Genomic DNA, 17,954 nt, shown 5'->3' with positions numbered 1-17,954 from the left:
ATCTTGGCTTACTGCAACCTCCGCTTACCGGGTTCAAGCGATTCTTCTGCCTCAGCCTCCCAAGTAGCTAGGATTACAGGTGCCCGCCAGCACGCCCGGCTAATTTTTTGTATTTTTAGTAGATGTGGGTTTTGCCATGATGGCCAGGCTGGTCTCGAACTCCTGATCTCAGGTGATACGTCCGTGTAGGCCTCCCAAAGTGCTGGGATTACGAGTGTGACCTACCATGCCCAGCTGAAGTGTATATTTTCATTTTCAGTATATTCAAAGATATGTGAAGTCATCACCACAATTTTAGAACATTTTCATCACCTCAAGATTAAAACAGTCAAAAAGCCTTTCATAGAGGTCAACTCCTAAGACTTCTTTCAAGGGGTATCTCTGGTGATAGGGGATTTGTCATAGGGAAGGGAATTGACTTGAAGAATATAAAGATTATAGATAGGGAAGGCTTTTTTGTTTCAGAGGAGGATGTTTAAAAAAAGCTAAAGACCCAAGGGATGCTGGTCTGACTTAACACTCTTTCTAAGGATAGAGAGAGGCTAAGCAATAGGAGCTTTCACACAGTGAGGCCCTATAAAGCTATAGAACATGGACAAGAAAGTGACAGATGAGTTTCTAGAGAGACAAGAATTGGGAAAATAATTACAACTTATTAATAGGAGAGTGTGCTGTAAACTTAATTAAACTTGACTAAAGCTACATAGGAGCAATGGAGGACCAGGGTGTGTTAGGGCTGATAGAACAGTAAAATTCAGGGCATGATCAGGAAGGGCTTTTTGGCAGCCATCTGTAGACACCTGCCTCACCTCACCAAGAAAACCTAGCTGAAGAAGGTGTGTCTGTTTAGTCACAAGTGGGATAGACAGGATAAACAGAAATCACCTCACCATATCCTGAAATATTATACCACAAGGTGGAGCATCTCCTGACATTTTAAAGAGGTAAACTTAAGAGAAGTCAAAGGAGCTATCACTTATTTACTTTACATAGCTTTTATTTACTTATTTATTTATTTATTAGTAGTATTTTTTGAGATGGAGTTTTGCTCTTGTTGCCCAGGCTGGAGTGCAATGTCATGGTCTTGGCTCACTGTAACCTCCGCCTCCCGGGTTCAAGCAATTCTCCTGCCTCAGCCTCTCGAGTAGCTGGGATTATAGGTGCCTACCACCACACCCAGCTAATTTTTGTATTTTTTTTTGTTTTTTAAAGTAGAGACAGGTTTTCGCCATGTTAACCAGGCTAGTCTTGGACTCAAGAGATCCGCCTGCCTTGGCCTCCCAAAGTGCTGGGATTACAGGCTTGAGCCACCGCGCCCGGCTAATTTTTGTATTTTTAATAGAGACAGGGTTTCACCATTTTGGCCAGACTGGTCTCAAACTTCTGACCTCAGGTTATCCGCCCGCCATGGTCTACCAAAGTGCTAGGATTACAGGTGTGAGCCACTGTGCCTGGCCTTACTAACTTTTAGAATATATTATCTTATGCAGTTGTATAAACCTAAAATATTGGTGGGCTCAAACAAGGTAGAGATAATTTCAATTAATGGGTAGTTTCAATATGATAGATTATGAAAAACTAAAACATTTGTAGAAAGGTGCATTTTTGTCCCTATCAAGGTTGATTTTCAAACTAGAGTCCGTCAGTTTTCTTTACTCCATTGTCAAGAGCAAATTAATGAGATGGGTAGACAGATTGTCAGATACAGTATGGAAATAATGTGTGGTTGCTTTATAGATTAATGAGCTTCTCTAATGGAATAAGTTTATGCTACTGTGTTCAGATGATACAAACAGGACCTTATCAGAAGGTTATGTTTTATGGAATGTAAGTGATTTCGATGGCTAAATCCACTTACCTATAGTATGCCTGTGCACTTTACAGTTTTTTCTGCTTAAGAAAGAAAGGTAGATTAGAGTTCTGTTTATAAAACTCTGGAAAAAGAGATTTCTTACAAGTTTAAGGTGAGCACTAAGATCCAACTAATAAATTAGTTGATAGGCATAGAATGAGTGCAATCTAATTTCTCCTTGCAGGAATGAATTATTTGCAATAATTTGTATGTGTCTTTGGGAGCTTGTTAAATTCTTTGATTTTTTAGAAGGTCATTATGTATATCCAAGGCAAAATTTTTTCTTTCTGTCAATAATGGTGTACTAAAGAATAGAAAAAATATTCTAATTTTAAAAAGGCGCTTTAGAGTTTCTCAATTTATTCAAGCCTTTCTTTTCATTTCTTAAACCTCTTTTTGTTTTACTTTTGAGTCATCTAAATGCTTGTTAGCACAGAGTGAACACAAAAAAACCAGGAGGAATTGAATTCAAATCAGTTTTCCTGCCTGTCAACCAGTTTGTTGAGTAAAGTTTGGGCTAAATTGAGTTTTGGGGTAGAAAGTTCATCAAAATTCTATTTATTCATTTGTAGATAATCGAGATTATTTGCATAATATTTGAACTGGCTGTAATGAGAAACATTTGTTAACTGAGTGTGAACTTATCACATAGTATATAGTCTTATTTGTTTCTTGAATTTTTTAAAGTAAATTCTTTGTAAGTTTTTAAAAATAGCTCTCCAGTTTCTGTAAATAGTTAAATAGACTTGGAACAGGGAAATAATTTGGCAATTAAAACAATTTCTTTCCTATTCTAAAACTCTAAGGGAAAAATGGGTTTTATTTTTCCTCAATGTTTCTATGTTAGATTTAAAGGCCTTCGACGTCGTATTTCGCTGATTCTTAGAACAGTAAGTTGTTGTTCCTAAATAAAAGCTGGGAACTGAAAATTTAATTCTGAAAGCATCAGCAACAACTTGCCCTTCTTGTGTGCTGCCATTTTGGCTTGGAAGGCATATGTGTAAGATCAGTCTCTTTGTACTATTCAGCTGGTTATCCTTACAGAAAAGCTTTTGGCTTTGTAGTTCTCAGGGCTCTCTGCTCAGTTGTATGAAGGATATTGAGGTGCATTAGACATGGGCCCTTGACAATAGCCTACTGTTGTTTTTTTTGTAATTTGATTCTTAACCACTTGAAGTTGAATCTACCAACTCCTTTCCCCAAGTAAAAGACCTAAGGTGCTAATCCCTACTCATTGATGGCAAATGCTAAATTGGAAGCAACAGCTTCAGAAATGCAAAACTCCTTATCCAATTACATTACAAGCTCTCTAAGCCAGTCATGTTCAGCATCATGAGGCTATAAGAAGGTAAGATCTCACTTTGGTAAGAATGATAGTGTAGTTTGAGTAAGTTTTAGAAAATCCTAAAATGCAAAGTTCGTTCAAGGAAATAAAACATGGTAGGAGCTGAGAAAATGGTTTCCTTTTGTTAAGTTCAGTGCATAAAAGTTTATGTGGATCATAGTTAAGAGCACTGGTTCAGGAGTCCATCAGATAAAGATTTGAATCCCAGCTCCACAAATATGTGACACTGGACCTGCCTAAGTCTCAATTTCCTCATCTGTAAAATGGGCATAATAAAATAACCTCTCACAGGACGTGGGGGAGAACTAAACGAGATCATAGGTATAAAATGCTTAACCGGGTATACAGCAATGCTTAATGTAAGTGGTAAGAGAAAGTACAAGGCACCATTTCCTGACCCACCCAGTGTTTTTGATCCTGCCTAGGAGACTTAGTAAACCACCCCAAAAGCAGTTAAGTATCCAGAGAGCGTTATATATGAGTAAATGCCACAATAGATGGGAAAGAAAATAAGGGCTGTTGGGGAGCGAGGAAGGTTATGCTATCATAAGAATCAGGTGAGCCAAGGGTGGGTTGGTAATAAACATAACCCACAGGTCTCATGGAAAGTATGACTTTTCCCTTAGCTGTTTGCCTTAAGAAGGGTCAGTGTCCTGAATGCAGTTTGTATTTAGATTCTTATGCCAAGGTTTTTCCCTGAAAAATAATCTTTATGAAAAGATGTTCATGCCTATTTTGCCAAGTTGGGTTGTGCTAATCAAAAATATGTCCACTGCCCCCCTGCCCGACAACATCATTAGATTGTGGTTATGCAAAGCTCCTTCAGTAGCTAGAGTTCCTACTGGGGAAGAGACAAAGAGATGAGCTGGTGAAAGATGGTCACATTTAGAACAAACAGGGTCATAATAAAGTCAAGTACTCTTTATTTGAACCTTATGAAGAAACTTCTTACAGGCTGGACATGGTGGCTTACACCTGTAATTCCAGCACTTTGGGAGGTCGAGGTGGGTGGATCATGATCACTTGAGCTCAGGAGTTTGAGAGCAGCCTGGGCAACATGGTGAAACCCTATCTCTATAAAAAATACAAAAATTAGCCTGATATGGTGGCATGCGCCTGTAGACCCAGCTACTTGGGAGGCTGAGGTGGGAGGATTGCCTGAACCCAGGGAGTTTGAGGCTGCAGTAAGCTGTGATCAAACTACTACACTTCATCCTGGGCAACAGAGTGAGACCCTGTCTCAAAAAAAAAAAAAAAAAAAAATTCCTTACAGTTTTGGTTCCATTGTTACCTTGCTGTATAAGGTTCCCCTCTAGAAGTCTCTAGTCTACAGTGGTGGCATCTCTCACTTCTGTGAATCATAACACAACTTTTGCTTCTCCTCATAGTCACACACCACTCTTGACAGTTACCAGTCTCTGATCTTACAGGGTTTATGAATAAAAGTAGGAGGCAAGATGAAATGATCTGAGACCACATAAACTGATATGATGAAATTCTTCTGATTGATCTAATGGGGAATAGATGAACTCACACACTTTAGTGTGCAAACACGCTTGTACAGTTCCTTTCTTGGAAGAAGATATGGCTATCGGAGGGCATGATAGATGCATAGAAGTTACAATAGTCTGTGATCAGCTCTCACATCTTGGGTTTATCTGTCTTTCCTACTAGACTGTGAACTTCTCAAGGGCAAAGTCTGTTTTTTTTTCACCTCTGCATTACCAGGGGCTAGCACAGGGCCTGAACCTCAGTAGGAACTAAATAAATGGCATCTTTATGCTGAACTCACTTTGTTTTCTGTGCTGCCGGAAATGGCATGCCCCCAGTGGCCATTTTGAGTGCAGTGTTATTTTAAGATGCTCTCTGGAGAAAGCACTCTAGCCTCTGCTACAAATGTCTGGGAGGAAAGGAGAGCTGAATGACTAGAGGGTCTGAATAAATTCCTAAGTGAAGGCGGTGGAGAAATCATGGGAAGGAGAGACTCACCTCATTTTGAGTGTGCTACTTCTATCTGAAGACTGTTATTTTTCATAAGAAAATGCTTAGATGTCATTGAAACTGTAGTCTGACTGCAATACTGCACAAAAGAACATTTGGGCTACATCATTCTCTTTCTGAAACCAGTAGTTGCCATGTTCCTCCTTGTGCTGAAACTGAATTTGGAGGATGGGATGGTGGTAGTGGTGGAGTGGTGGCACGGGGATGTTTTTGAATTGGCCCTGTGCCCTACTGCTAAGCTTTCTGCCTGCTTTCTGGTATCCCTCCCAGTGTGATAAAGGAGACATTCTGTAAAGCCAGTGTTCACTTCAGACTTGCAGAAGAGACATTCTTAGAATTCTTAAGGAAAACTAGCTTCTATAGTGAAAGATTTACCGGTAAACTCATGACCTTTGGTATGATATTTAAGCAGAAGTAACCCAGGCTCATTTTGTATTGCTTATAGAGAAATACTATGTGATTTTTCTTGTGTCTTACACATTTATAATGATAACATAAACATGTTCGCTAGTCAAATGTGCTTTTGGCTACATGAGTGGTTGGATGGTTGAATATATGCATGCATGTATATTTTTATGTATTTATTTTAGTATTGCAAGCATGGTTTTATATTCATACACATAGAGTTATGATGATGATAGGTCAGTCATCCTGTATTGCGAATGTATGGGAACCACCACAAAATTGTAAAGCCGAAGTGGTGATGCTGTTAATGACCCTCAGTTAGGATCCATTGTTTCTTTTCTTTGTGCCAGGAAGTGGACTGCAACTCAATCTATTCTGACAAGTTCCTTTTTTGGTATCTGTCCTTTCCACCTATATTAGAAATAGAGTTATCTCAATTTGTGGAGCTGTGCATTTCTTCCCATTTGTAGAGTTTGCACATAGAAAGTTCACTGAGATTTAGTCCTTAGTGGCCTGAGTAAGCAATGGAAAAGTTTACTATGTTCCACACCATGGTACCAAAATTAGCATTTTAATTTTACTAGAGATTAGAAAAATGCGATTTATTCTCCTTTGTGGGGGGATATGAAGCTTTCTTTTTCAATAAATGTTTTCAGTGAAGATATTTGATTTGAAGAAAAATATGAAGTAAATGATAATACAGATGGCATGGCAAATATGAGGATTATATATAAATAGGTTGCATTTGGGAAACTAATAATAAAAGAAAAAGGATCAGGAGTTGGGAGACCTGGGTTTGAGTCCTGGTTCAGCTCCTAATGTAGACAGGTGAACTTAGTCCTCCGAGCCAGTTTCTTGATGTATAAAGTTGAAATGATGGTACTTTCATTGTCTACTTGACAAGCATTTGGTAACAGAATGTGTATGAAAGTGTTTTCTTAAGATTGCAAAGTGATCTTGAAATGAATTAACAAATATACATTAACAGGTTATTCAAGAAAGCTTAGGAGTCAGTAAATGAAAACTTTCAAGAACAAATTTTGTTTTGTTTTGATTTCCCCACAGTGAAAACTGAGTCAGTTCCAAATTTAGGTTGACGGTTTTCCTGTCACTACTTATGGAAAGAAGACTGAAGCATATGCTCATTTCTCTCCAGATTGCATAAATGCCTTCGCCTTTTACTTAGCACTACTCCAGAACTATATAGAAGTTGCTATTACTTGAATGTTTATCAAGTACCATTTATTGTAATGGGTTTTTGGAGTTATGTAAAAGCACCTTTGCAGGCCAATCAGTGTTGAAACTGGCAGAAAGGATAAATTACAAACCTGAAAGAAAGACCCTCTTTGAGTGTGGCAGAAGCTTTTATGTATAAGTCTAATAATATAATGAGAAAGCTGAATGGGAAAGTTAGATAGGGGATATGATGGAGACTGCTGGGCAGAGCCACCATGAAATCATTGTAATTTTATAGGTCAAAGGTTTTCTTTGTCTCTGATGACTGCAGAGTTATAACTGAATCCTACTGGAAGGGAAATGTAGGGTTGAGTCTCTTCTCATCCTTCTTCTTGGAGAGATGAATCCTGATTCACAGGCCTAAATCTTGTATTAGGGGAAGCTTTGTGGGACCCAGAATAGCCACCCTAACTTTTCTGCAATTGAGCTACCCCTGACAAAGGAAGTAGGCATGAAGACCCAGAATGCTTAATCAGTTTTAAATGAAAAGTGAAACCTTGTTTTCTATAACATAAATATATGACCTTCAAAATATGTGGCAAGCTGTGTTTTATTTTTAGAAGGTATACACTATACATTTAAATAAATGAGTGATTCAGGAATTGGAGAACATTACACTAAGTGAAATATGTCAGATAGAGAAAGACAAATACTGCATGATCTCACTTATATGTGAAATCTAAAGCAATTGAACTCATACCAGCTGAGAATAGAATGGTAGTTACCAGAGGGTGGGGGCTGGAGGCACTGGGGAGGTGATGGTCAATGGTGGAATACAAAGTCTCAGTTAAACAGGGAGAATAAGTTTTGTTTTTTTGAGAGCAATAGTATAGCATGCTGAATATACCTAATAGTTGAGTACTGTACATCTTATCACTAAGAATGAACTTCTGATGTTCTCATCACAAGAAATTTTAAATATTTGAGGTGACAGACATGATAATTAGCTTAATTTAATCATTCTACATTGTATTAAAAATCATAACACCACTTTGTACCCCATACATTAAAAAAATAAACAGTGATTCATTTTGACATATTCTTTTCATATTAATTTGGAGCTACATTAGAAAGGTGAAGGAGGGCCAGGCATGGTGGCTCATGCCTGTAATCCCAGCACTTTGGGAGGCTGAGGCGGGTGGATCACCTGAGGTCAGGAGTTCAAGACCAGCCTGACCAACACAGTGAAACCCCATCTCTACTAAAAATAGAAAAATTAGCTGCGTGTGGTGGCAGACGCCGGTAATCCCAGCTACTCAGGAGGCTGAGGCAGGAGAATCACTTGAACCCGGGAGGTGGAGGTTGCAGTGAGCTGAGATTGCACCATTGCACTCCAGCCTGGGCAACAAGATCAAAACTCCAGTTCAAAAAAAAAAAAAAAAAAAAAAAAAAAAAAAAAAAAAAAAAAAAAAAAGAAAAGAAAGAAAAAGAAAGCTGAAGGGGGATTTTCTTTATTTTTTTTTTTTCTTTTTCAAATATATTTGAAGTACATACTTGTGAAATTATTGTACAGAGAAGTTGACAGATTCAACAGGTGAAACATTGAAATTTGAGGACTGTTTTTACAATCCGTACTAGGGAAATAGTTGGCACAAAAAGCAAGACTTAGATTATTTTTAGTGCCTCTAGCTTGCTTTCTTTGATAGGACTTTATTCATTCAACTTCTCTGAGAAATTGGTCTCAGACTGTGAGTGTTAGAGCTAGAAGATGCAGTCAGTTTCCTTTTGTTTGAGTCCATGGAAACACAGTAGGTATGGCTGAAAGGGGTCAGATTTTCCTTTCAGAAAACCTGAATTCCTCAAACAGGATTTTTTCTTTTATTTCAACTCATTTTGCAGTAGTATTTGCAGACATGAGAAGGATGATCGACTTGCTTTGATCTTTGTAGACATGGGTCTACAAATACAAATTTAAGACTTGAAATAAAGCATATCTTTGTTAGGATCTTTTAAACTTGTTGAACACTGACGTCATTGGTCAGAGTGGTTTACGTTAATCTTTCTAAGCAATCTTCTACAGGAAACTCTGAGATGTCCTTCAGATATGGAAATTGGGTATAGCTGTGACCTGTTTTGACCATGTGTAAAAACTATTCTCAAAGGCTTCTATGGATGTAGTGTTACTAGAGATTACTTAAGATACTATGTACACAAATACAAGTATAACCCCAATTCTATTATAATATTAAGTCTTAATATAAATTACATTTGAGTTTTTTAATACAGTTTTTATTAGAAAATTTTAAGGAAATAATTTTATATAAAACATCATCATTAAAAATTGCTACTGTCTGCCCAGCTTGGTTTAGAATAGTGTGTTGAGACATGGCTCTTGTTGAATTTGAGTATCTCAAAGTTCATCAGCAATTAATGACTAGATGCCTACCATGTGCCAGGTTATTATAGGTGCTGTGGTTAAAGCAGTAAACAAATTTTTAAAAATCTCTGCCCTTAAATAGTCAGAGAGGTGACATAGATGGTATATCAGATTGTGGTAAGTTCAATGAAGGAAAAAAATGATAGGAAGATAAATAGTGGGATCCCATTCCCAGTTCAGTACCATGTACATGAGAATCTTGGTATATTTCTTTCTTCTTTTTCTCCCCTCTGCTGTTGCAGGGGTCAGGGCTGGTGCTGTGCACATGTGACAGCTGTGGGTGCATGAGCTGTGGATGCAGTACAGTAGTGATGGCCAGTGGAAGTCAGGGTCACCTCATATAGCTTTGGGAGTTGGGTCTTATGACATGCACACCTGTGACAGTAAAAACTAATGATGATAGATGTTGAGGTCCGTTGCATGTATACACACAGCTGCAGGGTCACCCATGGGTGTACAGAAATGGGAGCTGTCTTTATGTATTTCTGAGGGGGAAGAAAGCAGAGCCTTTGCAGTCACAGATCTGCATTTGAATTCCAGTTATAAAGACAGGCAAGTTACTCAACCTGAGTTAGGCCCAGGGTCTCCTCATCTGTAAAATGGGGATAATGATTCAACCTGTTTCATAGGTTGCTGTGAGTATTACATGAAAAAATGTACAGAAAGTGCTTAGCATAGTACCTGGCATATAGAAAGGGCTCAGTACATGTGAACTTTATCATTATGCTTATTATGTTACATCCTGGCTTTCTTAGCATGACTGACCCTGCTTCTACTTACTTTAGCTTCAGGCTGGGCCCTACTATCAGTGACCAGCTTGCCTAAAAGTCCAGCAGGGATCCACTGATTTTGTCACCTTGAACCTCACCTTTTCATAACCTGCCCATGGGATCAAGCATCTCTATCTAGTACTTATGCCTGCCCCAGCTATGCTGGCAGTTAGTACGCCCATGGGACAGTGTCACTGGTATAGGGTAGGAACATGAATGTTGATACTTTCTCCCCCAAAGTTGCCCATAGAGTAGTGCAGATGCAGTAAATACCAACAGGCAGACTTCCAAGTATACCATTTTTTTGTTTTACTTAAAATTCAATAATTTTTAGAAGGTACACAGATAAGCAGAATAACACAATTGTATTTCTCCAGAACTTTTTTGTTGTTGTTTTGTTTTTGGAGACAGAGTCTCGCTCTGGCAACCCGGTATAAGTGGCACAATCATGGATCACTGCAGCCTCGACCTCCCAGGCTGAAGTGATCCTCCTGCCTCAGCCTCCCGAGCAGCTGGGACTATAGGCATGCACTACCACAACCAGCTAATTTTTGTACTTTCTGTTGAGATGGGGTTTTCCCACGTTGCCCAAGCTGTTCTCTAATTCCGAGGCTCAAGCAATCCACCTGCCTCAGCCTCACAAAGTACTGGGATTACAGGCGTGAGCCACCATGCCTAGCCAGAACTCTTTATCTTTAGCAAGGGAATGTCTGTGTGTGTATGTATATGTTTGGGGTGTGTGTCTAGCTATGAAGTGTGAAAGTGTCTCCATTAAGTACTTAAAAGTATCAGTAATCCCTTCTTTTGTGAAGTAATGTATCTTTAGTACATAGAAGGGAATTTAACTTGTGCGTTTGACTATAATAACTTTGTTTTTGTCTCTTATAAAGGAAAAGGCCAAAATTGTTGAGCCCCTGGACTATGAGAATGTTATCGCCCAAAGAAAAACCCAGATTTACAGCGACCCCCTCAGAGATCTGCTTATGTTTCCCATGGAAGATATCTCTGTGAGTTCACACGCACTTCTTTAAAGAAAAACCCCTATTTTCCAAGCCAGCTCTTATAGCAAGAATGTCCTTTGTGTTCTAGATCTCGGTGATAGGTCGTCAGCGCAGAACGGTGCAGTCCACTGTACCAGAAGATGCTGAAAAGAGGGCCCAGAGTTTATTTGTCAAAGAGGTGAGAGACTCAAAGTCCACAGAAGAATATTCTTCATGTATTTAAAATATATACAATATTTGGCTGGGCGTGGTGGCTCACACCTGTAATCCTAGCACTTTGGGAGGCCGAGGTGGGTGGATCATGAGGTCAGGAGTTCAAGACCACCCTGGCCAAGATGATGAAACCCCATCTCTATTAAAAATACAAAAGTTAGCCGGGTGTGGTGGTGGGTGCCTGTAATCTCAGCTACTTGGGAGGCTGAGGCAGGAGAATCGCTTGAACCCAGGAGGCAGAGGTTGCAGTGGGCCGAGATCACGCCACTACATTCCAGCCTGGGCAACAAGAACGAGACTCCATCTCAGGAAAAAAAAAAAAAAAAAAAAAACAAAAAAAAAAAAAAAAAAAAAAAAAAAAAAAAATATATATATATATATACACACACACACACACACACATATAGTATTTGTATATATATATTTGTAACCTATTTATAAATAAATAAATGTAAAATATTTAAAGTAGTCTTCCTTTAATGTAAAGGTAAAATAAAATTACTAACATTAATTTGGCCTAAATAACAAGTCTATATGATGTGATGCAGCTGATAAAGCTTAAACATTTCCACACGGTGCATATGACCTCAGTGTTTTTCTTTTGGATTTGAATACTCTTTGGACTGAGAGTCAGAGTATTCAAAGGGCATATGACTTTGGATTTATTGCCACCAACTGGGTAAGAGAGACAGAGTTAATCCATAAAGGAAGATCCCAGTACCAATAATTCCCAAATAGTGGGGGTTTTTTTTGGAGATGAAGCCTTGCTCTGTCACCTAGGCTGTAGTGCAATGATGCAATCTTGGCTCACTGCAACCTCTGCCTCCGGGGTTCAAGCAATTCTCCTGCTTCAGCCTCCCGAGTAGCTGGGATTACAGATGTGCATCACCATGCCCAGCTAATTATCGCATTTTTAGTAGAGATGGGGTTTCACCTTGTTGGCCAGGCTAGTCTCGAACTCCCGACCTCAGGTGATCTGCCCGCCTCGGCCTCCCAAAGTGCTGGGATTACACCAGATGGTTTTAAAAAGCCTGTCAGCATAGTACCAGTACTTTTAAAAAGTGGATATATATGTACTTTTCCTATGTTTCGAATTCAAGATTCCTATTTTCTTTCAGTGTATTAAAACCTACAGCACAGATTGGCACGTGGTAAACTACAAATATGAGGACTTCTCTGGGGACTTTCGAATGTTGCCATGGTAAGTTTAGCATTCCAGGGAAACATGCAGCAGGAGAATTATTAAGCTTTTTTACCTTTTGAAAACCACTTGTGAAACCTTTCAGTTATAATTTGTAATAAAGCCAAACTTCAAATAACCTGCATGTTTGGTTAACTTCAGTGTTTTCGTTAACTGAATGTTTTAACTTTCCTCTTTGAAATGCTTTCCAAAATGTATGAGAGCTTACTTTTTGGCTTTAGTGAACCTGTATTGATCATAAACTAAAATTTGGCTGATGGTGGATAATGTAGTGAGCATTTTCCAGTAGTGTCAGTAAAAAAGCTTGATGATAATTAGTTCAGTTTGATGAACCCAGACATCCCTTGAAAAAAGTGCATCTCTTTCAGTTGCATTGAAGGATTGGCATGAGCACACTGGCCCAGGAGCCAGACCGTTGGGGTTCAAATCTTATTTCTGCCACCTGCTAGCTTGATGATCATGACTTAGTCACTTAACCTGTTTGAGCTCTCCATTTTCTCATCTCCAGTACTGATAGTTCACAGGATGTCATATGAGAAATGTTTTTGGAACAAATAGCAGAGGAATAAGACATTTGTGTAGCTTTTTGTAGTTTTCAGAGCATTTTCCAAGAGATGAAAATTGAGTCCTATATGATGGCATGATCCTTGGGAAAAAAAAGAAAAACGAAACAAGAGTCCTAAAATGACCAGTCCAAGGTCATACAACAAACAAATGGAAGAACCAGAATTATACTGTGTTACTTCTTTTTTTCTTTTTGAGACAGAGTCTCACTCTGTCACCCAGACTGGAGTGCAGGTGGCATGATCTTGTCTCACCACAACCTCCGCCTCCCAGGTTCAAGCGACCTCAGCCTCCCGAGTAGCTGTGATTACCAGTGCCTGCCACCACACCCGACTAATTTTTTTGTATTTTTGATAGAGACGGAGTTTCACCATGTCGGCCAGGTTGGTTTTAAACTCCTGACCTCAGGTGATCCACCTGCCTCGACCTCCCAAAGTGCTGGGATTACAGGCGTGAGCCACGGTGCCTGGCCTGCTTTTTGACCCAGGGAAGGAAAAGGTAACAGCTCTGGCACAGGTTCCTTAGCAACTTCTGCCCTCCCTGAGTTTCTGGGCTTAGTTAATGTCTTTGCTGCTGGCCGCATATGTGGGAGTCTTTATAGAAACAAAAACTTACAGTAAGTTTACTCAAAGGGGAGAATCTGAATTTGGAAAGGAGAATAGGATGTCTTGGCTTTTTCTTCTTTGTGAAAGAGAGAAGTCTGCTCATCTTGCTTTATCTGTTGTTGTCATTATTGTTGTGTTTCTGGTTTTTGTTTGTTTGTTTCTTGGTCTGTTCTGTTGTCTAAGACAGTTCTCTTATATTTTCAGCAAATCTTTGAGACCAGAAAAGATTCCTAATCATGTATTTGAGATAGATGAAGACTGTGAGAAAGATGAGGTAAGAATGAGGGCAACAGTGAGGGTAACTGTGCTAGTTTTTTCACAGTCACTTTGCTGGAAAAGATTTCAAAGGGAATTTCTTGAGAAAATATGAAGGGAATAATTGTTTTGGAATGACCTGTGGCCAGCTTTCCAACTGAGTGCTTTTTAATTTTTTTTTTTAATTGCTGTATTTCCAAGTAGGGTTTAGGGAAAAAATCAAGTGAGAGGGGCTGTGATTTGCACATAAACATGTTCCCCCACCTGTGGGACATGCTCGTGGAGTTGCTTTTCTCAAGTTGGGCATGTGGAATGGTGATTCATCTGGACTCTGCTGCCTGACAGATTTCTCTTGGGACAGACGGCCCAGATATCTGTGACATTTTGAGGTGCAGTTCGACTGTTTACATAATACAGAAGACTTTCCCAGAAGAGAGCCCATACTATTCAGTAAATACTGAGTGCCTACTGTATGCATAGCACAGAGCCTTTCATTCTACAGTCAACTATTTTAAATCCTCATGGGGAAGAGGGGACTTTATGTTTTAATCAGGAAATGGGGGAGGGCCTCATTCTGTGCCCCTAAATGTTTGGCTAACTAGATGTCAGACTGGCTGTTGTTTTACTGATAATTTTTATTCTATTTCAGGACTCATCTTCTTTATGTTCTCAGAAGGGTGGTGTGATAAAACAAGGCTGGTTGCATAAAGCAAATGTAAATAGCACCATCACAGTAACCATGAAGGTAGGAAGTAGTTATTATATTATTCTATCATTTTAAGGATATTGGTATAAGCAGCCTATCTGGAAACAATATTTATTTTATAAAGAGCCCTAGCAAAAAAAAATAAAGTAAGGCTTTAAGGAGAGGATTCTCACAGATGTATGGAATTTAAAAAATCTAAAACATGAGGATAAATTTGGAAGTGCAACTTTTTAAATAAATGTAATGATTATCTGGTGAATCAGGATGTTTAAAAAGGAAGCTGTCAGTTGAATGAGGAAAATAGCTTTGAAAAAAAGGACATCAAAGGTTCATTTGTAGAAATGATCTTAATGAGTAGAAGGACAGGTAATACATTTCTTTAGCAAATATTAATTAGATACTTATTACGTATTAGGCACTATGGGGAAATACGTAGATATCTAAGATGGGGTTCCTGATTTCAGCCTGTAGACTAGACAAGAAATATACTACTTTAGCTACTACAGAAAGCAGTACTTTGGTGCAGTCAGAACAGCCTAACTAGAAAGTTTTGTAGTTTGGCAGTATAGTGAGTTTGCATAAGGGGTTTATGTGAGATAAAAGTTGAAATGTTTGAAAAGGATAAAATTGGACTGGGTGCAGTACCTCGCATCTGTAGTCCCTCCTCCTTTGGGAGGCCGAGGGGGGTGGATTGCTTGAGGTCAGGAGTTCAAGACCAGCCTGTACAACATGGTGAAACCCCATCTCTACAGAAAAAAAAAAAATACAGAAATTAGCCAGACATGATAGTACACACCTGTAGTCCCAGCTACTCAAAAGGCTGAGGTGGGAGAATCCCTTGAGCCTGGGAAAATCCCTTGAGCCCAGGAGGTAGAGGTTGCAGTGAGCCAAGATGGCATCACTGTACTCCAGCTTGGGCAACAGAGGGAGACTGTATCTCAAAAATAAATACATAAATAATTTTTTTTTAAAAAAGGATAACATTGTGCAGAGCCTTGAACAGGTTGGACATGAGGTTCACTTATTTGGGAGGCTGTAAAGAGCCATTAAAATCCAAAAGGAAAACAAGCTACATGAGGATTCTGAGCAAAAAAACAAATTATGCTCTGATACCAAATATAACTGTTCTTTCAGATATTTAATATAAGATCATGTGGTTTTCTGACGATGATTCACAGTTGCATTAAGTATTGAAGGTCATTCTATCTTTTGCACAGGCTGCAAGTAGAAACCATGGGTATCTACCCAGGGAAGACTCAAATTTTATCTTAATTTAATATTTTGCCTGCTGCCTTCCCTTTGGTGATCATGTCCTGTTCTTGCTTTCATTTTCAATCCCTGAAAATAATGAGTCCAAGTTGTAGATGCTTCCTGTATATCTCCTGCACCTAAGCATGGGCCTCAGCAAGTGGTGATAATGAGAGAACCCATTTATTGAGGACTTAATATGTACCAGGCACCATACTGGGTGTTTTATATTGTGTATCTCGTTTAATTCTCATGGCAGCCCTATGCAATAGATACTGGTAATTATTCTTAGTTTGCAGATATAGAAAGCGAAGCTCAGAGAAATTCAGTAATTAACCCAAGGTCACATAGCTCCAAGTTTTCAGAGGTAGGATTTGAACCTAGGTAGGCTGATGTCAGAACCTATGCTCTTTTTTTTTTTTTTTTTAATACTTTAAGTTCTGGGATAGATGTGCAGAACGTGCAGGTTTGTTACATAGGTATACATGTGCTATGGTGGTTTGTGGCACCTATCAACCCATCATCTATATTAAGTATTTCTCCTAATGCTATCCCTCCCCTTGCTCCCTACCCCCCAACAGGCCCTGGTGTGTGATGTTTCCCTGCCTGTGTCCATGTGTTCTCATTTGTCAACTCCCACTTATGAGGGAGAATATGTGGTGTTCGGTTTTCTGTTCTTGTGTTAGTTTGCTGAGAATGATGGTCTCCAGCTTCATTCATGTCCCTGCAAAGGACATGAACTCATCCTTTTTTTATGGCTGCATAGTATTCTATGGTGTAGATGTGCCACATTTTCTTTATCCATCCTGTGCTCTTAACCAGTATACTATCAGTGCTCACCAGCTGAATGAGACTCAAGGTTTTATTAAAATATATTTTCTACCAGAGTGATCAGGTTCAGAAATGTATGTGTGAAAGTTACGTTTCTCTGTGGATTATCAGAATATGGTTGTATAGTTTTTGACTGCATTTCCCTTCCCACACATTCTCAAAATACTTGAATAAGAATAGGCAGGGAGTTCACACCTATAATCCCAGCACTTTGGGAGGCCAAGGCAGGAGGATCACTTGTGCCCAGGATTTCGAGGCTGCAGTGAACTATGATTGCACCTCTGCACTCCAGCCTGGGTGACAGAATAAGATGCTGTCTCTAAAATAAATAAATAAATGCATGAAAGAATGATGGTTTTACCCACACTCAAGCCTTAGCCCCACGTTAAGTAAATGTCCCAAAATCTGGATCCATAAAACAAGATGTTAGGAAATTAATATCTTTACAGAATAATTTACCACAGATTCCTTCAGTTTAATACCTTTCGGCTTTAATTTGCCTTACAAACAACAACTCATTTTTTAGGAGTCCATATGTTATAAAACAAAAAGCACATGCTTTACACTTTCTTTCATAATTTGTGAAATACACATTGATTGATTGATGTGATAGGAGAAATTGATGGCCTCTCAAAGATGTCCATGTCTTAATCCCTGGAACCAGTCAATGGTCCCTTATGTGGCAAAGAAGAATTAAAATCACTAATTGGCGGGAGGAAGGGTATCCTCACTTATGGGGGTGGGCCCAGTGTAATTTCAAGAATCCCATAAGTGGAAGAGGGAGGCAGGAAAGGACAGTCAGGGAAAGAGATGTGAGAACAGAAGCAGGGCCAGAGAGAGATGCTGTGTTGCTGGCTTTGAGGATAGAGAAAGGATTCACAGGCCAAGAAATGTGGGCAGCTTCTAGAAGTGGGAAAAGGCAGGGAAATGGATTATCCCATGCAGCATCCAGAAAGGAATATAGCCCTGCTGACACCTTGATTTTAGCCCAGCAAGACTCATGTCAGACTTTTCACCTGCGAAACTGTCAGATAATAAGTTTGTGCTATTTTAAGCCATCAAATTTGTAGTAATTTATGACAACAAGAACAGGAAACTAATACAAATAAGGCAAAAGTTGATTGTTCAGCTTGTGTGTTTCTTATTTCTGAGCTTGGGAACTCTAGCACTAACAGCGGCTAGGCAGGAGCCATAAATTCATGGAGTGTGTGGTGAGTCCAAGGCAACCTGGTGACCACATAGCCCACAGCTGAAGGGGACAGCTGCCACTCGTCTCCAGCTAATTGTTGCTTTGCTGCAGCTGAGCTGGGCTCTTTGCTTTGCCTCTCTTCATCCTCAGCTGCT

The 17,954-nt window shown here is 39.3% G+C and overlaps 1 protein-coding gene across 1 annotated transcript in view; it reads left to right on the top strand.

Annotated features, from left to right (window-relative positions):
* The window catches only part of DOCK11 (dedicator of cytokinesis 11), a 191,091-nt gene that overhangs the window by 35,943 nt on the left and 137,194 nt on the right, over positions 1 to 17,954 (top strand). Inside the window, 5 exon segments of the mRNA XM_017511236.2 lie at positions 10,877 to 10,993; positions 11,076 to 11,165; positions 12,319 to 12,401; positions 13,775 to 13,844; positions 14,475 to 14,570. Of these exon segments, the coding sequence (XP_017366725.1) occupies positions 10,877 to 10,993; positions 11,076 to 11,165; positions 12,319 to 12,401; positions 13,775 to 13,844; positions 14,475 to 14,570 (456 nt within the window).

This window comes from Cebus imitator, unplaced genomic scaffold (assembly GCF_001604975.1).
Source record: "Cebus imitator isolate Cc_AM_T3 unplaced genomic scaffold, Cebus_imitator-1.0 Scaffold445, whole genome shotgun sequence".
NCBI classification, from domain to species: Eukaryota; Metazoa; Chordata; class Mammalia; order Primates; family Cebidae; genus Cebus; species Cebus imitator.
Note: the sequence above shows the minus strand (reverse complement) of the source record. Positions and strands in the feature narration are given on the sequence as shown.